The sequence below is a fragment of the Oryzias melastigma genome, linkage group LG12 (assembly GCF_002922805.2).
Source record: "Oryzias melastigma strain HK-1 linkage group LG12, ASM292280v2, whole genome shotgun sequence".
NCBI lineage: Eukaryota > Metazoa > Chordata > Actinopteri > Beloniformes > Adrianichthyidae > Oryzias > Oryzias melastigma.
Window position 1 is genome coordinate 24,379,634 of NC_050523.1, and position 21,945 is coordinate 24,401,578.

General features: G+C 46.7%; 2 protein-coding genes across 2 annotated transcripts in view; both read left to right on the forward strand.

Moving 5' to 3' along the window:
* Nucleotides 1-14,966, forward strand: part of shroom3 (shroom family member 3) — a 72,580-nt gene extending 57,614 nt beyond the window's left edge. The window contains exons 12-26 of the mRNA XM_036214621.1: nucleotides 17-191; nucleotides 268-405; nucleotides 627-1,093; nucleotides 1,937-2,179; nucleotides 2,262-2,454; nucleotides 2,573-2,861; nucleotides 5,026-5,102; nucleotides 7,195-7,286; nucleotides 7,361-8,060; nucleotides 8,133-8,292; nucleotides 8,407-8,540; nucleotides 11,650-11,743; nucleotides 12,062-12,227; nucleotides 12,306-12,427; nucleotides 13,490-14,966. Of these exons, the coding sequence (XP_036070514.1) occupies nucleotides 17-191; nucleotides 268-405; nucleotides 627-1,093; nucleotides 1,937-2,179; nucleotides 2,262-2,454; nucleotides 2,573-2,861; nucleotides 5,026-5,102; nucleotides 7,195-7,286; nucleotides 7,361-8,060; nucleotides 8,133-8,292; nucleotides 8,407-8,540; nucleotides 11,650-11,743; nucleotides 12,062-12,227; nucleotides 12,306-12,427; nucleotides 13,490-13,876 (3,437 nt within the window). The 3' untranslated portion in view covers nucleotides 13,877-14,966. The remainder of the gene's footprint in view (nucleotides 1-16; nucleotides 192-267; nucleotides 406-626; nucleotides 1,094-1,936; nucleotides 2,180-2,261; nucleotides 2,455-2,572; nucleotides 2,862-5,025; nucleotides 5,103-7,194; nucleotides 7,287-7,360; nucleotides 8,061-8,132; nucleotides 8,293-8,406; nucleotides 8,541-11,649; nucleotides 11,744-12,061; nucleotides 12,228-12,305; nucleotides 12,428-13,489) is intronic.
* Nucleotides 14,967-15,303: 337 nt separating this feature from the next.
* LOC112144191 (ankyrin repeat domain-containing protein SOWAHB) overlaps nucleotides 15,304-21,945 on the forward strand; it is a 9,536-nt gene continuing 2,894 nt past the window's right edge. Inside the window, exons 1-4 of the mRNA XM_024268552.2 lie at nucleotides 15,304-17,705; nucleotides 17,882-18,094; nucleotides 20,221-20,570; nucleotides 20,687-20,874. Coding sequence (XP_024124320.1) covers nucleotides 15,464-17,705; nucleotides 17,882-18,094; nucleotides 20,221-20,570; nucleotides 20,687-20,874 — 2,993 coding nt within the window. The 5' untranslated portion in view covers nucleotides 15,304-15,463. The remainder of the gene's footprint in view (nucleotides 17,706-17,881; nucleotides 18,095-20,220; nucleotides 20,571-20,686; nucleotides 20,875-21,945) is intronic.

The following is a 21,945-nucleotide window of genomic DNA, read 5'->3' on the forward strand; positions in this document are numbered from 1 at the left end:
TTCAGTGAATCCTGCTGAGTGATTGGTGATTGTCCTGTCGTTTTTATTTTGACTCAGACCCCAGAGAAAGGCCGCAGCAGCCCCTGTGGAGCAGACGACATCAGGACTATGCTGGAGAGAAGCACCAAAGGCACCAAAGCCCACCGGACCATGAGCTACAGAGGAGGCAGCAGTGACTACATGAAATCCAGGTGGAGGCACAGAATGAGACTTCAATCTGCAGCCGTAATCAGCTCTTTAAGCAAAAGTTTCATTTGTGGTCATCAGGACCCCAGCAGATCCCATGTCAGCCCTGCAGAGAAGTCGCAGCAGCTTCCAGCTGGATGCCTCCATGGAAACAGAGACCAACAGGGATTTCCCGTGGAGGCAGGACATCCAAGAGACAAAGGATGCTTCTTCTAACAGGTTTGAGGTCTCCTTCAAACTTTAGAGTCCCCCTCTGATGAAAATCCTGTTTTTAGAGTTTCTAACATGTGTGTGCAGCATTTTTCTTATGAAAGAGAACAAGAGAACACTACTGGGAATGTTTTTTTAAATTAAAAATTTAAATTTAGGATTAAAAATCATAAGGGGACTTTAAGCAAGTTAGCTTGTCATCATTTGACAGACTAATCGTTTATGGTCAGATCTTCCAGGGATGTCTTGAAAGATGCTCACACTGCCGTCCTTTGGAACACTTCCATGAAGCAGAGGAACCTCAGCTCCAGCCTCTATCCTTCCGCTGCTCCCCCCTCCGTCTCCTCTTCCAGCAGCCAGCCTGCATCCGTCCCTGCCAAGTATCCCTCTTTGGAGAAAAGAGGCCCCAAAACCATGCCCAAACCTCAGGGTGTGGTCATCACTCCACAGTCGCCTCCCCCGCTCACTTCCCCTCACACTCCAAAGGAAAGACACGTGGTGAATCCAGACGTCCGAGGTCCCAGTCCACCAGCCCTGCCCAGGGTCCCGCCGGTCGGGCCTCCTGCTTTACTGAGGATCTGTGGCCGCAAGCGCCTGACTGCAGACCAGAAGAAGCGTTCCTTCTCGGAGCCGGAGAACATGAACGAGGTTGGAGTTTCAGACTCGGAGACTGCTGGCCTCTTCAGACGAGGAGGAGGTAAATCCTTTCAGTCATCTGACTATACAACCTCATTTGATGTGTGATACAGTCTCAGGCTAAATACTTTACTGTGTTAATATCTTATCTCATAATTTGACCCTTTATCACTGGAGCTCCAGGGTTTATTTTCTTTGATTCACTGTAACTTTTCAACCATTAACACCGTAATTCCAGCAGATTCTGAAGGAAAAAAGCGGCTCGTGACGCTCGAACTGATGCTATTCATCCATGCAGGTGTTAGGAATTCAGGAGGACAACCCAAACAGAGCAAACACAGGTCACAATTAAAGTGTGTATTAGGGAGGTAGTGGTAGTTGGTGTGCCACCAGATGCACAGGTGAGCCTGAAAGTCAGATAAAGTTATTAGAGATCCTGACTCCAAGCTTGGGGTCATGGTGATCTCTTATGTAGAACTCCAGAAGCAGGCGTGAGGGAAGAGACTCTGAAGCGTCCGAGTGCAGGGCGGATGGTGTCAGAGGAATGATGGAGGATTCCTCCACTGCTGCTGTGTAGAGGCTGATGATCCACCAGAGGGTGAAGACCAATGTTGGGGCAGCTTTACTCCATGATGAGATGAGGGAACTGGAAACGTCACGCTCCCCAGGGTGAAAACAGAGGAGGAAAAACCAGGGCAGAAAAACAGAACCAGGCTAAATCATTGTGTTGTTGTCTGGTTTCATTCACACTGTGCACCAGCTCCCATCTGGTTTGAGTGTTTGGAAGTGTCACCTCTGTGTTCCAAGTATCCTACTTCCTTTGGATGCTGCTGAAGATCCACGAGGATCCAGTCTAGGTAGTCAGAAAGTCGTGGCCTTCGCTAACTACAGACTCTATGCATAGATTCCTGGCTGCCAGAGACCAGTGTGGCAGACCGGAGGAAGATGTTTGAACTGGCAGCACGTCCCGGCGGAAGCAAGAGTTTTCAGAGCGCGCCGTCCAGGACCGACCTGCGGCAAGTTCAGCAGGATGCTCTGGCAGAGTACGTGGAGAGAAAAAGAGGAGCAAGGAGAGGCGCCGAAAGACAGCGGAGCGGGCCGAGGCCTCACAGTGTTTACTTACAGCCGGACTACAGCGGCCACACAGGTGGGTCAGCTCCTGTGAGAGCATCGAAGCTCTCCAGAAAAGACACAATCCTTATTTCTCTTCTCATTCTCTTTCTCTCCAGACACCGTCAGCCTCTCCTCCGCCTCCAGCTTGCTGTCCTTGCAGGATCCTGGTCCAGATCCAAACTTCCCATCTGGTGAGAGGGGTCTCTGCTCCTCTCTTCCTCCTGGAGCGGACCTGCGTGGCTTCCAGTCCAACTTCTTCTATCCAGGCAGAGTGACTTCACCAAGGCCTCCAGCACAACCACCCACGAGGTATCTTAGACCTTATCTGGACCACCATGTCTGGAGGCTTCTAAGCATCTATGATGTGGTATGTCATAGGTAGATGCAGAATTTACACCTAAAGGATTTTCTTTCCTTGGTCTTTCAGTGCTTCATCAGACTCAACTCTGGATCTGAGTTCTGAAGGAGGTGTCAGTGGACCGAGTCATTTTCAAAGCAGAGACCCAACCCACGGCCGGCACAGGCAGACTGCTGAGCCCCAGTCCGGCCTGGAACATTCCCGGCAGCTGAACGGAGCTCTAGAGCGAGCAGGACCTTCTCGCAGGCCCGGGAAGTCGGCCTCTGCTGAGGATCTGCTGGAGCGCCTGGAGAACAAGCACAGCGCTCCTCAGCACCATCGCTCGCGGTCCTCCCCGGCCACTGAAACACTGACCCAGGTAACGACAGGATGGAACCACTGCATGTGAAACAGCTGCAACCCCCCTTTGAGACAGCATTTCATCTGTGTTCAGTGAACCAGAAGAACCTGGAGCTGGAGGTCTCAGACATGTCACACACTTAAAATAACATTTTTACATCTCTCCAGTTTAGTTTCACTTTTCTAGCACTCCTTCACTTCTAGAAACTTTGTTTTTTTAAACTAAATTTTTATTGTGTTTTCCAAGAATCCACATTTACCACACAAGTAAAAGTCCCAACAACCAAAAAGGCAACACAAGAAAAGACAGGCAGAGTCGTAAAATAAAAAAATGATAATAAATAAAAAAGAAAAAAGGTGGGGCGGGGGTAACAAAAACAGGGAAGTTATTAATGTACATAACTTATGGTGTAGAAGTTTATTTATGTAGATCTACAAATTGGTTCAATTTTTTCCATCTTTTTTGGAACAGATCACTTTTTATTTTTGACTGAAATGTTAGTTTTCTGTTGAGTTAGCGGTCCAGATGATCTCCAGCCAGAGGTAAAAGTAAAATCCTTTTAAGTAGAGATCTTCAACAGTACAGAGTCTTCAATTTTACCCTGAAAAAGAACGGCGAATGTGTTTGGCAGATGCTAATCCAGGATATCTTTAATAGATATTGTTACAGTAACCCAAAAAGATTGTAATTCTGGGCATGACAACAAAATGTGTTTGTGGTTCCCCTCATAACTTCCACATTGTCTCGAATAAGGTTGTGGAGTTTTTAACTGTTTATTTTTAATTTGAGGGGTTACAAAATATCTGATCAGGTTCTTCCACACAAACTCCTTCCATATTTGGCACTTGTAGAAACACGATCCGTCTCTGACAGGACTGAACCAGAAACATTTTTACACTGATTTTCTGAACTTGTTTTAAAAGTCAACATCACAGGAGATCCTGAGACGGAGGCGAGGACACGAGCGTCCTATCAGATAAAGCCCTTACCCCAGGCTCACAGTGCAACCGGTCCGGCTCTGATGCAGCCGGCAGAGTCTTTACATGACGTGAAAAGTGAGAGAGGAACTGCATCCAATCACATCCCATTTCTGTGGTCTGGCCTCTCCTGCGCTCTGAACTCGTTTCATTGGATTCAACTTCCTGTCACTCAAGTGTTTGCAGGAAACTTTGCACAGATAGACTTTTATAAATATTTAAGACCCAGTTTACTTAACTTAGACCAAAACTTAGAAAGTTCTTCTACGTTTGGGGTGTGAGATGCCTCCAGCTTATGGAAGCACTGACTCCAATGCATCATGGGACTTTGTACTTCACAAAGTCCAGCTAAGACGGCCCACATTGGTTTCATGATTTGTAAGGCTAAGGAAAGTGTAAAAAATGAAGCTTTACTTCATTTCAGAGAAGTAGGAACAGGAATTTTTCAAAATTAAATTCTTCTTTTGTATTTAACAAAAATGAGGTTTCCCAAAAACGTTATTTTTTTATCTTTGCTTTTAAAAGCATTGTTTGTGGTTGGAGTGACATCTACCAGTGTTAAAACCAGTAATGTTTTTCTAAGCATAAATTAAATTCATGTAAAAGGTTCAAAGTGCACTCATCTACTTGGGTTGATTTACATCTGAGCCCCGAACTTAAACGAGCCCCAAAGTGTTGTTCTGCCTCTGTGGGAATGAGCTCCCCTCACAGCAGCGGCGTTCCTCCCAAACACGACCCTCTCTGCAGATCTTGGCACATGTGCTGTTTGTTCACAGCGTGGAGTCAAAGGGATGTCCCTGAAGAAGCGTTCTTTTCATTCATGATGGTTTCCAGATCTTCTGTTCCTCCAACAGCAGAAAAACTGCACACTTGTTGTTTTGGAGAAATCTTCTGATTCAGATTTTTTTTCTCAGTACATAAAAAGTGTTTAGTCAGCTTGAAATCCTGTCATGGACTTGAAACAGCCCACGATCTGAACCCCGAGAAGATCTGTGCACACAGTGAGGTTTGTCCAGGTCAAAAAGCAGATGTCTTGGATTACAACAAACATCTGAACTGCTGAGTGGGCGGATAAGAGCTTCATTTATTCAGAAGTTAATGGACTAAAATGATCACCTGGAAACTTTCTGGTTTTTAATCCCAGATGTGATCAGGCTGAAGGCTCCAGGAGCAGAGACCTAACTCCACTGTCATCTGTGTTTCAGAGTTTCCCTCAGGAGGGGGTCAGGATGTTTGGGGTGTCCTTCTCTGAGTCTGGACGCTGCCCCCTGGCTGCAGACAGGTGCGTGACACTCCCACTTCTGTGACCTGTGAGGAGATGTTTGTTTTTCTTGACACAACAGCAACAAACCCAAAATCTTTAACATTTGGTAACTTTTCGACATGATCAACGTCATTCCAGCAGATTCTGAAGGAGAAAAGTGGTTCATCGAGCGGCTTTTCTCCTTCAGAATCTGCTGGAATTATTGTGTTAACAATTCAAACATTACAGTAAATCAAAGACGAGAAACACTGGAGCTGGAGAACTTTGAGAGAACTGATAATAAGTGAAAGTGTCAGTAATCTTAGCTAGCTTGAAAAAACAGTTCTAAATCACCATGCTTCCTCTGCTGTGCTTCACACACAGAGGTCAAACACTCGAGCGACGATTAAACGAAGTAAAAATGAAGGAGAATAAAGATGAAAGGCAGATGAGAATGGAGAGATTAGATGTCAGTTAACAATGAAAAACATTGATAATAACAGAAGAGGGGAGGTAGGAAGATAATGTTAGTTTTTTTTTTATTTATTAGAATTCTAAATACTAGAAAAGTTCATGTATCCTGTGTGACGCTCAGCATCATGGGAACTCTGCTGGCTTAAAGCAGAGGTTAGTATGAACTCCTGTGAAAGAGTGAATGATGAAGTTCAGGCTCTCAAGAAATGAATAAATGAGAAAAATAAAGGAAAAGGGGGGTCAGAATGAGAAGAGAAGAAAGGCTAAAGAAGAAACTAAACGAGGAATGTTGAAGGACAGAAAAACGTTCCTGGCACCAGAACAGGAACCAAAACAGAACACCAACTGTCATTTTTCTTTAGTGTGTTTGCTTCCAGAAAGCAGGGGTCAGAGGTCGCCAGAGGAATTCTGTGTGTGTTTACTCGGATCTTTATGGTATCTGAATATAAACAAGAGCATGGACACGTAAGTTCTGCTCACAGAGGACACGGCGATCCGACGATGAAGGCCTGAGATGACTGAGAGGACGCTGGGCAGCCAAAACAAAACGCTTTAAAGAGGAAAGGGCCTAAAAGGAGTTTTAAACTTCAGTCTTTACTGTGCATGCTCGGGGTTGTAAAGATTGAAGTGAGTTCACTCTGAGATTACATCTGAGACTTTTCTCTGGGTCCAAAGCTGCCGGATGTGGTTATCAAGACAAGTTTAAAAGGTCTAACAACTGAGACAAACTCATTTTGAGGATTCTTTCATGATTGTGGTATGACAGGTCGCTGTGTCACATCTACCAAACAGTAACTCAGCTTTGGGCATGTGACGTTTTCAGGAACTCGATCTTAATCTTTTTCCATTTACCCGTTGGAGCTCCAGGTTCTCAGAGCTCATCTGGCTACTTTGAGGCAAAGGCGGGATACACTGGAAAGATCGCCGGCTTTCTCTCCCACGGTGGAGCTCATTCGCTCGATATGCCGGCAGACAGAGACCCGCTGCGGGGCGGGGAGGCTCGGGCTTCATCGAGACATTAAAGAAAAAGGAAAAAGGTCTCCTAAATTTAATTTTTTCCCCTCAGATTACTACACGACAGAGAGCCTTCAAGCTCAGACACAGAGACACAGAAACACCGTGGAAGCGGCTGTCATACAGACACAGCTCCCTGTACCAGGAAAATCTTTAATAATAATCATATAAACTCAAACATGGAGACATGATTACTGATGATTTTGTAGAACTCTTCACAATAAATAGACCAGATCTATTTCTTAACATCATCTGTGTCTTCATACATTCTAAGTGAGATATCCACAGACACGTTCTTTATAGCATCATCCTAAAAACATTAGCTGGTAGCTCCTCTCACAAACTCAGAAACACCTTTTTTGACAGGTGAAAAGCAGCAAATTTGTTACACAATGAAAGAGGGGCGGGGCATGCAGATTTATTGTGCAAATGTCGTTTGGAGTGAGTGCACCTTTCGTGGTATTTTCTGTGAAGAGGAGCTGAGATGAGACTCTTCTTCACCTCAGTGCTCCTTGAACGATGTTGTCATGGTCGGTATTCCTGCCCAGCGTGTTCCAGAGGCTCCTCATGCTTTGGTCATGTCCTTCCTTCAGTATAGTCTCCAGCATTGATCCAAACCCGTCCTTTCTCTGGTTCCCCTCAGACCTGCTGACATCTTTGCACCAGAGCAGCTCCCCTCTCGACAAACCGCTCGGTCCTCTGAGAACCTCCTCCAGCCTGTGGGGCCTTCTCAAGGTGAGAGAACATCATTAAGTTCTGTTGTATTTCTGTCAAGCATTTGTCCAATTCCTGCTGTGCTCTGACTGCAGACGCCTCGCACGCCCCCGCCACCCGCAGGGAGCCACCCAGAAACACGGAGCGCCCGCGAGCTCAGAGCGCCTCCATGTTGGCGGCCTCCGTTGGCCTGCCCTGCCCCTTCTCTCCAGCAGGGGTGCAGGACACAGGCGGTCCTGAGTGGAGAGCCAGCGAGAGGCTGAACCGGGCCAATCTGGAAGCCATCTCTTTCCCAGATATCCCACAAAGCAGCAGGAGCGTGGGCTCCAGCAGTGAAGCTCTGCAGGCTGAGAGGCAGACGCGACACAGTTTGAGTGATGCTGTCGTTTTAGAAGAAACCACCAAGGACGTCTACAGAAGCAGAGCCTTCAGTCTGGACACGAGGGGGACACACCCGGCCCAGGACCCCAGACAAGCTTTGCCACATTCCCAGATTTTCACAGACAGGAATCCCAGCAGGAGCACAGCATCTCCTCCTCCCTGCTCCCCTCACCGACACCTGTCCTCTCTGAGGATCTCTGAGTCCAGCCTCTGCAGCCCCGTCAGCCAGCAGCCGCTGGAAACCTCCTCAGGCTCTTTGAAAGCAGACCTGGATGAGGTCTTCCTGCAGAACCCTCCTCCTCCCCCTCCTCCTTCACCACCTCCTTTTCAGGACATTAGTATCTTAGAGGACTTCCCTCCACCTCCACCTCTTCTTGAGTTCAAGCAGGAAGTGGAGCAGCCTTCACAGGAAAGGTCAGGAATCTGGACGTTTGAATTTCAACCATGACCTTTAGTCTTGATGTTTCTCCATCTCTTTGTTCCCAGCACCCCCCCTCAGTCTCCCCCCGTCAGCATGCTCCCCTCATCAAAACCTCCTCCACCCTTCATCCCGGTGGAAGAGGAGCTCAGTTTCCGCTATGAGCCGGTGCCCAGGAGGGAGGAGACACGCGAGGAGCTGCGAGCCCAGGCTCTGGCCCGCCAGCTGGTGCGTACGAAGAGACGGCAAAGCTGCTGTTCTCTGTGATTTCATTTACTCCAACTCAGCTCATCTCCCTCCATTTTGGTGTCCTTTGATGCCGTTCTATTGTGTGGTATCTAGGTCCTGCAGGAGCCCTCTCTTGCCCCGCTCCTGGAGCCCTGGAGGGGTAAATGTACTGTGGAGCTAATGGAGGAGATCTTTCCAACTGAAGAACCACAGCGGCCGAGCAGGCCCACTTCCTGTGTGGATGACGGGTAATAATAAACTTTCACAACATTAAACCTCAGACGAGTCAGATCTCTGTCGAGCGCATCTCTTTACCTGAGTGTTTCCATCCCTGCTCCATCAAAGAGCTGAAGCAGGGAAGCAAAGACAGAGGACAGAGTGGACTGCCTTGTAGAATTTAGCCTTTCTGCTCAAAAATTCACTCTGACAGACTCAAGTGAAGTGAAGCATCGAGTAAACTGCAAAAACTTCATCTATGTAAAGGAAAAAGATGTCTTATTTTCTGATCCAATCAGATTGAAGAAACATGTCTTAGTGACTGGAATTTTTTTCTAAAAATAAATTCTTGGTCAGATTATTTTTATTATTTTGTCAGTATTATACAAGTTAGAAATGAGTGCAAGATAACATCGAGTCAATAATAACAATAAAATACAGTAAAATGATCTGGAGGGCCGGATAGAATTACCTGGAGGGCCGGATCCGGCCCCCGGGCCTTGGCTTTGACTCGTGGATTAAGATGAGTCTCCTTTTACAGAACTATTCGTAATGAAGGAAAAAGGTCTAGTTGAGTGTTTGTGTAACTTTAGTACTAAATAGCTGAGCATGAGTTAAACGTCCTAAAGATCACGTGTCATTGGACGTTTGTTGACCGGCGGGCCGTCTCTTATCTGCAGCTGAGAGAGCAGAGGAGGGTCAATACCTGTGATATTCTGAAGGTACCTTTTATTGAAATCTTGTTCTTAAAAAAAGGCTGAACTTTTGTAAAAGATTCCAGTTCGTTTACATTTTGCTGGTGTTAGCCTGCAGTGAAGTCCTGTCAGGGTTCCTGTTTTAGCTGACTTTGAGGGGAATTTGTGGCCAAACATCCGGCTGGTAGAAACAGTGAGGAAACATTTCCTGAAAGTGGGAGGAGCACAGTGGATTTTGTGCAGTTTGAATGTTGTTTTGCTTGTTTTATTGTGTCAACACACCTGATCCAGCTGATCAGCTCCTGGCCACGGTCATTGGAACCAGGAAAAACTAGGAAAATGTCAAACATGAGAGGCCTGAGAACCGGAAAGAGAAAATGCTGATGGAGTAGTTTGCAGAATGAGGAGGATTTTCTCATTTATTTTCCCAGCTACAGATTTAAAACAATCCAAGTATGAAAACAGGAGAGCACATTCAGCAAACGCAGTCTCAGAGAGCCAGAACCATGCATGTCCAGAGCAGAAATGCTGGGCAAGGAAGACGAGTGATTACTCTAAAATCAGTTTGACCTTTACTTTAATTAATAACATAAGATATTTAAAGTGAAACATCGCAAATGTTTGTTTAAAATGTGAAGAACGTCAGTGTGTGAATCAGCTTCATGCTCTGTTCTGCTCTCTCCATGCAGAGCTTCATGTATCAGAGCTGTTAGAACCTCACATCATATTTCAGCTGAAACCAAACTCCTCCAGGTCAGAAGCCTCGTCAGTGTTCCAGCTTCTTCTGGAGGAACTTGTAACAAAGACAATTCATTTGTAGCGAAACTATAATGATTTAAAAGGAGAAATACTCGGAAATGCAGAAACTAAATGATTTCTTATTACATTTGTTCTCTTTCAGAAGAAAAATGACACAGACATGTTAGAAACTCTAAAATCAGGATTTTCATCAGAGGAGGACTTTAATGATTCTTTCTGATCAGCTATGGACAGAAGATGACTGTTGCACAATGTTTACTCAGTTACAGGCTGCTGGAGTGATGAAGCAACAGGGGGGGTGAAGAGGTGAGATTTTATCAAAGTTAGGTGGGGGTGACATCATCATGCGGGACATGAAAAACCAGATTAACTCGACTGGAGTTTCTTACCGAGAGAGTGGAGCGGTTTGGTCTTATGCTGATGTCACAGCTGTGCCGAGCTGCTGGTTCCTGGGATGGGGGGTAACTCCAGACTGATTGAGTCACTCATTGCTCCGGTCGCACCGTTTCTGACTGGGTTGAAGCATTGAGGGGAGCACTCACTCCCTGAGCTTTCTTTGAAAAACTGCTCATCAGGAAGAACCGCTTCCCAGTCACGTTTTGACGAGGCAGCATCCATCAGGACTGCTTCATGAGTTTCATTCAAAGCTGTTTCTGTGAGCATGTCAGCTGAATGTTTGACCACACTGCCACCTACAGGCCAGCGAGAGAAAAAAGAACTGGATTGATGAGACAACGGGGTTTGGAGCTTAACAGTGTGAATCGTTTTTTTGCAGCATTCACACTATAGTGATTCTCCTGCTCCTACTGTGATGTTTGTCTGCAGGTAAAAACTCAATCACACTTTCAGAGATTTCAGTAATCTTGGTATCAAAACCTTCAGCTCATTCAGGACATTACTGCTTGTATTTTTGGTATTTATAAACTGTATAGTTTTTTAAATATTGTGTAAAATATGCTCCATTGGAAATGAATGGGAAACTGCTAAAATATTTCAAAATCTTTGTGTACTTTAAGACTTATGAACGTCTACAAACTTTTAGCTAAAGACACCATTCAAACTTTAAAATGTTCAGCGACTACTGGGTTTTCAGGGTAACTTGAGTTTAGCTAATATTTTCTCAACATGTTAGCTGTTTTGGCACAATTAGATTTTTTTCCCAGGTTTTTATGGATAATTTGGCATTTAGCTAATATTTTGGCAAGCTTTCACCTTCAGCGTTTTCAGGTATTAGCTTTAGCGTTTTCAGTATCTTCAGTGGCCAAATTCAGCTTACAGCATTCACACTATCATTAGTGCAGGTAATACTATAAATCTAGTGATATGTTTAGTTGTTTTTTGTTGTTTGTTTGTTTTTTTAATTAACATTATTAAAAGTATTTTTATTTCCTACCTTTTGCCTCTTCATCCACTGAACCCAGACTGGTCCATAATGAACAAGCATAACAAACGCTGCCTCAAATGTTAGAAAAAAAATCTGTCAATACTCAAAGAAAACATTTGGAAGTCTTTTGGTTCTAAAATCATTGAACTTTTAAATGCATTTTTTACAGGTATGGGGTTACTTTTGTTGTATTGTTACAGTTGTTTTTTAATGTTGCTTTTATGGTTTCATACTGAAAAACTCTAATAAAAAAAACCTTTCATTTGAAACGATTTTAAATTGAAATGCTCGTTCTCCTTCCAGGATCCATGAGCGTCTCTGCAGTCAGGTGACCGAGAAAGATCCCGACAGGGAGACCGATCTGGATGAGGAGGAGCGAGACCGCAACTCTCTAAAGGTCAACACTTCTTTAAATCAGTGGTTTAACCCTTTAACACCTGATGCGTCGTCGGTGACGCTTAAACGCAAAATTATTAACGTTAACATGATCATTCCAGTAGATTCTGAAGGAGAAAAGCGCAGAATCTACTGGAGTGATCGTGTTAACGGTTGAAAACAAAGTTACAGTAAATCAAAGAACATAAACACTGGAGCTCTAGTGGTAAAGGGTTAATAGTGTCATTATTGTTTAAACTAGCAATAAAAAAAACATAAAAATACAGACTTTGATGGGACAGAATAGAGTAGAAGCTCAATTCATTCTTCTGTCCACCAGGTGGAGCTCTGTGAAGCCCTTGGAAACAGTGTTGTGGCTCTGCAGCAGGAGAAGGAGTCCCTGTGTGAGGAGCAGAGGAGCCACAAGGCCCTGGGAGCCAGCATCGAGGAGCTGGTGCAGCAACGCCTCAAAACCAACGAGAAGGACAAGTACAGCATGTTCATTGGTACGACTGCACTGCTGAGTAACAATGTGGGGCCGTGCGGAAGCTCGGATGCTCAGGTGATTTCGTTGACGCCTGCAGGTGATTTGGAGAGGATTGTGAACCTGCTGCTGTCCCTGTGCAGCCGGCTGTCCAGGATCGACAGATCTCTGCTGGCGCTTGAGAGGGACGAGCTGATGATGGAGGACGTAGTCAGGGAGAGGGTGAGTCGTGACCCCACACACCTGAAACACACCTGCAGCACTCTAGACAGGACCTGCACACAGTTCTGCTTGTCCTCCCTCTATGGAGTCTTCTCAGGTCAGGAGTGCAGGGGTTCTTCAGGTCCTCTCATCACATCTAAATGAACCAGCTGACCCTGATAACCTGAGTCCAAAGTCAGAGTGGAACTAGAAAAGTTGCATTATCTGTGATAATGCTAGTGTGAATGCTTTTTGCTGAAAGTCGTAACTGAAGATGCAGAAGCTTTTTGCTGAAAATGGTGATGCAATTTACTTTAATTTCTGAAGGGATTTGCTGAAAAGGCAAAAGCTATTTGCAAAATATTGCATTTGCTACAAGACATTACTGGAGCTGCAGATCATGACGTAAAACTTCATGAGACTTAAATGGTTTGACCAATCACAAAATCCAAATGTAATATATCGATTCAACCTGTAGGGGGCAGCACACAGACTGTTTTTGACTATATCTTCAAGAATTAAACAAGTTTATTTTGATTTATATAAAAAAAAAAAAAACAAGGCAATGACCAACAGACAGTACTTTTAAAGCCACATTTATAGAGGTCAACATACAAGAACAGTTGATTTAGGGTTTGTTTACCCTTTAAACTGGTAGGAGGACCTAAAGGGCCTAAAGGTGCTTTTTCTTTAAATTAAAGATAGTCTCTTCCTGAGATCAAAGGTCAACAAGACCTCGATTGTGGTAGTAGGCTGGATCTACAAATTTTGAAAAAAAAACTCTGAGCCCCATAACATTTTTTGGCCTGTTTGGGGTTTTTTTTTTACATTTTTTTCAAAATGTTTTCATTCTTTTCTCCAGGTACTAGATGTGTGCAAATTTTGAGTTTTAGAGTGAGTGGCGGGAGTTACATTTTTGGTCAAACATTTAGTAAGAAAGAAGAAACAATGAAAACAATCTGGTCCTTCAAACCCAGGACTGCAGCTGCTGGACAGAAATATTGAAAATTTTGTCCACAAAAACTCTAAGACATTCATACCTTTCTGTTCGTTGTTGTTGTTAACTCAGTGTGTCTTCTTCAGGAGTCTCTTCATCACAAGCGCTCTCTGCTCCTCCGTCAAACTGAAGATGCCCGGGAACTGAAGGAGAACCTGGACCGGCGGCAGCGAGTGGTTCACGCCATTCTTTCCGGCTACCTCACCGAAGCTCAGTTGCAGGACTACCGCCGCTTTGTCAGCACCAAACCTTCCCTCCTGATCCGCCTGCGGCACCTGGATGAACTCATACGCCTCAGGGAGCAGCAGCTGGCGCATCTGAACGAGAGCTTGCCCGCAGATCTGCCGCCGGCTCACGCCTGGTCCACGGACCGCTTCCTCCCAAGTCCTGCACCGGGCTCTTCTCTGGCCCCGCCTCCGACCTTTGCAGGCCCCGCCCATTCCCTCAGGTCCACCGCTGTGACGTCGCTGTAGAGCCTGACGCTGGTTCTGCTCACACTGAAATGACTATGCAGACTTTAGAAGAGAAGACCTGATGTGCCTCCTTCTGTTCACGCCCAACTGTACGTTAGACCCATGTTTACCTCAGCACCAGAACCCAGCCGTCTGTGGACTCAACCACCTGCTCCCAATCACTACTCTGCTCCAGATTCTCTCAGTAGAGAAGCTTTAAAGCCTCACTTCAATCCTACGGTCAACATCAAGAATATTTTTAAACAGAATTTTCTTTCAGATTTATTTGAAAATGCTACACAGCCTCTGGTATTTGTCCTTTAGTGATGCTGGTGGTGCGTGCAATGACCTCCAGCTAGACTTCAGTTTGTTCTAGCTGTATCTGGGGGGGGTCTTCCAAAGAAAGAGAAAAGTCATCATGCTGTCACTCCAGAACTTACAGGGTTAATCTCACACCAAAAGAGAAGGAACTACAGCAGACGTACAGACAGAGAATCATGAAGGAGATCTGAAACTGTATCAGCACCACAGCCACGCTGCCGCATGCCTGCAGCTTCCAGCACTTTGTAGTAGACTGACTACTGCTTGCTGTCAATCTCAAACCAGGACATGCTGAAGCTCCGACTTTTATGATCACGTCAGATCCCGTTAATGTTCAGTGGATGACATTTTTGCAGATGATTGGTTTTTATCTTGTAAAGGTTCACCATTTGTGTAGTTTTTTTATTTTACATATTGCAAGCCCCACAGTCGCACCAATTATCACAGTTATTACACTTAATCTGCTTTTCTTTGGTCTTTTATGGAATATTTTATCACATATGATTAAACTGTAATGATCTTTATAGGGAGAAAACCCCCAAATATGTTTAACAGATGCATTTACCTGAGTTCCTGAGAACTGTGCAGCCTCCTGGAAAACATTTCAGACTCTGACATGAAATGCAGTTGTTCTATTGGCAAATAAAGTGACCAGACTGTTAAGATTTTCCTCAAACTCCCTTCTGACACCAGCTGGTAGAGAGGTGTCTGTCTGTCAGAGGACTACAGTGCCTTATTCAATCCCATTCCAAGGTTTTGGTCAATAAAAGCACTTTGTCGGCTCTCTCTATGTGGCTGTGTCTTATTCAAAACACAGGTGAGGTGTCTGCTGCTGCTCACCTGTACAGTCCACAGGTGTTTGGAGAAAGGGGCTTTCTGAAACTTCTGCTTCATATCTTTTTATGCAGAGGTTCAAATCAAAATGCCGTTCCTGGTAGCATCCCCACACCTGAAAACTCCGGGTCCAAAATAAACATTTTAGTGATGATGGCCCCGCCCACCTCCCGGCCTCACCTGAGTGGACCAAACATTTTCTATGAGGTTTTGTCTTCCCTTTTTCCCTCATTAATGGGCGTTTATATCACTTCTGCATTTTCTACTTCCACATCGTGTGGGTCACGTGACCGCCGGATTCCTCATCCTGTCACACACATCCGGGTACCGCGCAGGAATGCGGCAGGTGAGAGCGGGATTAAATACCTGGAGTGGGCGGGGCCTGTTCTGGTCTGACAGAAACGGCTCCCCGACCTTTGAGACTGTTGAAACCGCAGCGGGAGAGCAGCGATCATGGCCACGCACCTCACGCAGGACGCGGTCTTACGTTTCCTGCAGAGCCGCGGGGGCTCGGTGAGGAACGCGGAGCTGCTGCAGCACTTCAGCGACTACATCCGAGAGCACCCGGACCGGGATCGGAACCGGGAGCTCTTCAAGAAGTTTGTCAACACCGTGGCGTCAGTGAAACAGATCGACGGCGTGGTCCATGTCATTCTGCGGAGCCGGTTCAGAGGTTCAGGAGACCCCCCCGCACCTCCTCGCCGCTCCGACGGGAGCAAAACCGGGAACTCCGCGGAGACGCGGAGCATCAGCCCGGCCGCCACCCCGGACGCTCCCCGGCAGAGAGCGGGGAAGGAGCCGCAGAAGGCGGCGCCCGCAGGGCCGAGGGGACCGGGCGGGGAGGCCCTCCCTGCAGCCGGGATCCTGCAGCCAAACAAGACACCACAGGTCAGCATGGCTCCGCAGCAGCCAGGAGGACCCAGACCAGCACAGGCGGGCCCGCAGAGAGGAGCCCCGACTGGCACAGAGAAAGGGGTCCTTGGGGGACTGGAGAGAGGGGTTCCGGGACCAGAGAGTAGGGTTTTGGGACCAGGGGGAAGGGATCCGGCAGGTCCAGGGAGGGTGACACCGGCGGGCCCAGAGATAGGAGCCCCTTTGGGACCAGAGAGAGGGGTTCCAGGCCCAGACAGAGGGGTCCTGGGACCAGAAAGAGGGGTCCCGGGACCAGGGGGAAGGGCTCCTGCGGGTCAAGGGAGAGTGACACCAGCGGGCCCAGACATAGGAGCCGCTGTGGGATCAGAAAGAGGGGCCCCAGGACCAGAGAGAGGAGCCCCGACTGGCCCAGAGAGGGGAGTTCTTGCAGGACTGAAGAGAGGGGTTCCGGGCCCAGAGAGTAGTGTTCTGGGACCAGGGGGAAGGGCTCCGGCAGGTCCAGGGAGGTTGACACCAGCGGGCCCAGAGATAGGAGTCCCTGTGCGACCAGAGAGAGGGGTTCCAGGATCAGAAAGAGGGGTTCTGGACCCAGAGAGAGTGGTCCCGGGACCAGAGAGAGCGTTCCTGGGACCAGAGAGAGGGGTCCTAGGGCCAGGGGGAAGGGCTCCTGCAAGTCAAGGGAGGGTGACACCGGTGGGCCCAGAGATAGGAGCCCCTGTGAGATCAGAGGGAGGAGTCCCAGGACTAGAGAGAGGGGCTCTGGCGTGTCCAGGGAGAGTGACACCGGTGGGACCAGAGAGAGGAGCCCCAGTTAGTCTAGAGAGAAATCCCCCTCCGGGCCCAGAGAGAGGGGCTCCAGCAGGTCCAGGTAGAAAGACCCCTGCAGGCCCAGTAAGAGGGACCCCAGGTCCGGATAGAGTAACGCTGGCAGGCCCAGAGAGAGGGGCCCTGGCGGTAGCTGGGAGAGGGGCTTTGGTGTGTCCAGGGAGAGGAGACCCAACGGGCTCAGAGACGGGGACCCCCAGTGGCCCCAGCCCATCACAGAACAGCAGCCCAGCTCAGCAGAGGTCACCCTCTGGTGTCCCAGCAGGATCAGGTGCTAGGCACAAAGAACCTGGCATAGAGACCCCCATCCAAGAACCCAGCAAAGGGAGCAGGGGTCACCTGCAGCAGCAGAAGGTTGCCCTGCAGAAGCGCTCCCCTCCTCCTCAATCCCTCCTCCCTGAACAGGGTATCCGTCGAAATTTTAAACACAGGAAAAGCTACAAATCAGCTGTTTCTCAAGATGATGATGATGAAGATGAATATGGAGAAGAGATCCAGACAAGACGAGTGTCAAAAGGAGGAGCGTGGGCCTCAAGTGGTGTGGGGAGAGCTGCCCCCACAACCCCCCCATGCAGTGTAGACACATTAGTACCCTCCTCTGTCACCTCTTCAGGGAAAGGGCCCCCACAGATTTACATCCACTCCACAGAAGGACAGATGCCCTCATCTCGGGGGCCTCCGGGGGTTTGGCCAACAGGACCGTCAGCTGGGTCACAGCTGGAGGTCAGGACAATGTCATCCGAGCCCACGCCCACAAGACGCAGCGTGCCTTTTGGAGCAGATCGCCACAGTGCTCCTGCCCAACATGCTGACAGGATCCAGATGAACACTGGGCCTGCAGGACCGGATCAGCGCCACCGGCTGTCCCCGAGCCTCAGCAGCAACGCCAGCCTCTCCTCTGATACTCGGATATCCAGCAGTGACCGAAGCCTTCACAGTTCTTCAAGGAGGTCTGAGTGCAGCAGCAGCAGCTCTGAGGATCTGCTGGCTAGAGCAGGTACAGGAAACACTGACCAGAAACGCATTCAAACCATTTTTAAATGATTTGATTTCCTGTTAAGCACAAATCCTGTCTGGCGCAAACGATTTTATGTTTCATTTGATAGATTTCAGGAGTGGCAGTGATAAAGTGCTCAGAGCAGTGAACCTATACTTGCTGTGTCTCTGTCACAGATGGGCCTGGAACTGAACTCCAGAGATCAGCTTTGGTACCAGAGAACTACACTTCCAGGAGGAAAGGTCCTCCGGCGTGGCACAGCTCTGCAGGAAATCTTTGTGACGATCACAAGTCTATGGACAACCTGTCAGTTCATCATCGCTCCACTGACCAGCTCCATAACGACGACCGCTTTCCCAACCAGCAGATGCCGTGGTTTTTCTCCACAGGTCAGATCTAACGATTGCTTAGGTTGACGCTTACAATGCCTGATTATTTGAAGCAACTGTGCTCTGATGTAATGGTTAAAACTGCCTCCAAAAACTAGATTTGACCCCTGAACATGAATGAGCTCACCAAAATTCGCTAAAAAATGTTCTGCATTTTAAACTTTTAACACCTGAGGCATAATCACCTTTAAACACAAAATCTTTAACCTACTAGATTTTCAACAAGATAATTTTAACAAGATAATTCCAGCAGATTCTGAAGAAGAAAAGAGTTTTTTTGAGTCGCTTTTCTCCTTCCGAATCTTCTGGAATTATCTTGTTAACGGTTGAAAAGCTACCATAAACCAAAGAACATAAACAGTGGAACTCTAGTGTTAAAGGGTTAAAATCTTGTATCAACAAAAGCTTCAGGCTTCACAGGTGAGACTAAACACCCAGACTCCAGTGTAATCTTAACTCCCGGGACAGTAAAAGTCATGAGAAACTTGGATTGGACTGACACTTTACCATGGCAACACCACAAAAAGCCAAATTTCAGATATACTTAACTTTTTTCAGGGATAGTCTCTCTTGATTGTATGACTGGTCAGAGGCAGAGTCTTGTCTAAATCAGGGGTCCCCAAACTTTTTCTTGTGAGGGCCGCATAGCTGTTTTCTTCTCTGATGTGGGGCCGGGGTCGGTTTGTAGGCTAACCGAAAGAGTGTAACAATCACAGCCTAAACGTAATCATTTATGGTTTTCCAGAAAACCACACATACCCACATTTAAAATAATTCATTTTGGTAATCTTCATAGAAGAAATAATGCTAAAATATTTAAAGAACTAGATAGATAGCATTACCTGCGATATTGGTAGTTGAATGCTGTAAGCTGAATGTGACCACTGAAGATTCTAGTGCTGATAGCTGAACATGCTGAAATTAATAACTAAAAATGCTGAAGCTACTAGGTAAAAAACGCTGAAGCTAATAGCTAGCTAAAATATTAGTGAAATGCCAAATTAGCCTAAAAAACTGAAAACAATTCTAAATTTGCAAAAACAGCTAACATGTAGCTAAAATATTACCTAAACCCCAAAATAGCCTCAATACGGAGAAAAGCATAAATTAGCCAAAACAGCTAGCATGTAGCTGAAATATTAGCTAAATGCCAAATTAACCAAAACAATGGTTAAATGTCTAATGCACCCAAAACAGTTAGCATGTGGTTAAAATATTAGCTAAACCCCAACATCCATCCATCCATCCATCCATCTGCTTGACCGCTTCTTCCCTTTCGGGGTCGCGGGGTGCCGGAGCCTATCCCGGCTACAGAAGGGCGAAGGCGGGGTACACCCTGGACAGGTCTCCAGTCTGTCTCAGGGCCTCAATCACACACACATCCACTCTCACATTCACACCTAGGGGCAATTTAGAGTCACCAATTAACCTATGAAGCATGTTTTTGGACGGTGGGAGGAAGCCGGAGTCCCCGGTGAAAACCCACGCATGCACGGGGAGAACATGCAAACTCCACACAGAAAGGTCCCAGCCGGGATTCGAACCGGGGCCTTCTCGCTGTGAGGCGAGAGAGCTTACCACTTGCGCCACCGTGCAGCCTAAACCCCAACATAGCCTAAAAAAATGGAAAAAATCCTAAACTAGCCAAAGCAGCTAGCATGTAGCTCAAATATTAGCTAAATGCAAGAATAGCCTTAAAAAACTGAAAGAAATTCAGAATTAGCCGAAACAGCTAGCATGTAGCTTAAATATTAGGTAAACCCAAAAATAGCCTAGAAATCCTTCATAACCACAGTTGAAAACGTTGAAAAAGCTAGCATAAAAAGAGCTGAATATTTTATTATCTGAAAGAGCTGAAGAGCTATGGAAAAAAACGTAGGGAAGAAAAATAATATTAATGAAGAAATAAAGAAAAAGTGAATCACTTTTGAACAGTAATATTCTGTCTCCTCCCATCATAGCTCAGGGTGGAATAAAAAGTCTTCTTCTATGTGGGTGTTGGTCTTGATCGTTGTTTCTGATACTCTATTGGGGGGCCGGGCAAAATATGGAGGCGGGCCTGGTCCGGCCCCCGGGCCGTAGTTTGGGGACCCCTGGTCTAAAAGAAACTCCTCCCCCCACTACAGGTGACCTCTGTGACAACCCTGAGGAGGCCTACTCCAGCGAAGGCTCCTCCTGCTCTCCTCAGCTCCGGCAGCGTCCTCCGACGGTCCAGCGCACGGACAGCAAGCTGAGGAGCAGGATGTGCCTGAGCCTGGGCGCAGACCTGGACCAGGTCCTGGACATGGACCCCACGGGGAATGAGGCGGCTCGGCTGATCCGCCTGCAACGCATCTCCTCCTCACTCAGCCTTCATCGTAACCTGTCGTCCTCCTCCCTGTCATCCTGCCCTACGCCTCCTCGCAGCGGCAGCCCCGCCCCTCTGGTTGATAATGAGGGGGAGAATGGAGGGAAGGGGAAGGACTCCAAAGGACAGGTGAGGAAAGCTCATGTGGTGCTCGTCTTCTTGTACATTCTTTGAAAACACGAGAGGCCTCAGAGCTCTGCTGCCAAATCTCTATTAAAGAGCGTGACGACTCTTTTCACCTCCAGCCCTTGTTTCCACTGGAGCCTAAGGAGCACTCGTGGATGGTAAAGGCGGCCGCCGGCTCCTGGGGAGACATCTACTCGCTGTTCAGAGAGGACCCGTCTCTCCTCAACAAACAAGACTTCATCTCCGGCTTCACCGTGCTGCACTGGATCGCCAAACACGGCGACCATCGAGTCCTCAACACTCTTTGGTAAGTTTCTGGTGTGCAGCCGCTGTAAAGCTGTCTTCTCAAACAAGTGTCCATGCAAGAACACAGCAGTGTGGTTGGGAAGTGTTCATGTCTGAACTGGATTAATCTTCAAAGTCTGCACACTGTCCAGCTCATTCTCTGGCTCTGTTCTCCAAGGACCTGCAGAACACTGAAGAAATTCATATTTTGGAAATTCACAAACCTAACAGACAGACATCTTTTTTGGGGGAATGAAGTGTTGCCATTTTTAAACTTATCAAGCCCTCGATGTTCACAGGATCTCTGCTGCATCGCTCTGATGCACTATTTTAAAAATTTGAAATAAACCTCTACTCTTATTTTCCATTTTTCATAAGTTCATGATCCAGCCTTGACACTAGAGTGAAGCTTTTTTCGTCATTGTTAATGTTTTTTGTTCAGTCAGGGTTCAGTCTTTAACACTCATTGACTGTATCTAAGAACTGGACAGAGTGAGTGTGATGTCACCCATAGAAAATAGTTGACTTCTGGTTTCATCCAAATGAAGGCAGTTCAGTCACAATTGTTTCAGGATGCAGAACGTTTTTGAAAGTTCAACATGAGATCCTCTACTATCATTGAGACAACTAATTAGTTCGTGTATAACTTGTAATAAGGAAAAAATGACACGGAAAAAAATCAGATTTTCAAAAAGATGTTCAAAAAATGTATCAGAGCAAGAATTGTTATTGTGACAAACAAAACAATTAAATAATTCCTGTCTATAGAAGTCGATGGGGTTTTGGCTTCTTGGAGCCAGCAGGTACTTCCTGTTTGGAACACCAGGGGGAGGGGCCACTCAGTCCAGTTCTCTGATGCAGTCAATGTTAACACCTCATACTGAAGTACCCAGTAGACCCTTGTCACGTGATGTCACACAAACCGGCGAGTGTCCAGAGTGACTTCCGGTTATATATTATGTCTATGATTTAGAACAGCAAAGCTGACAGCTGAACACTGTTTAAAGCTATTTTACATTTTACATATTGTAACCTAGATATGTATAATATTTATGTTCTAAATGTCCTTCCTGGTTGTATTTCCCTCTCAGAT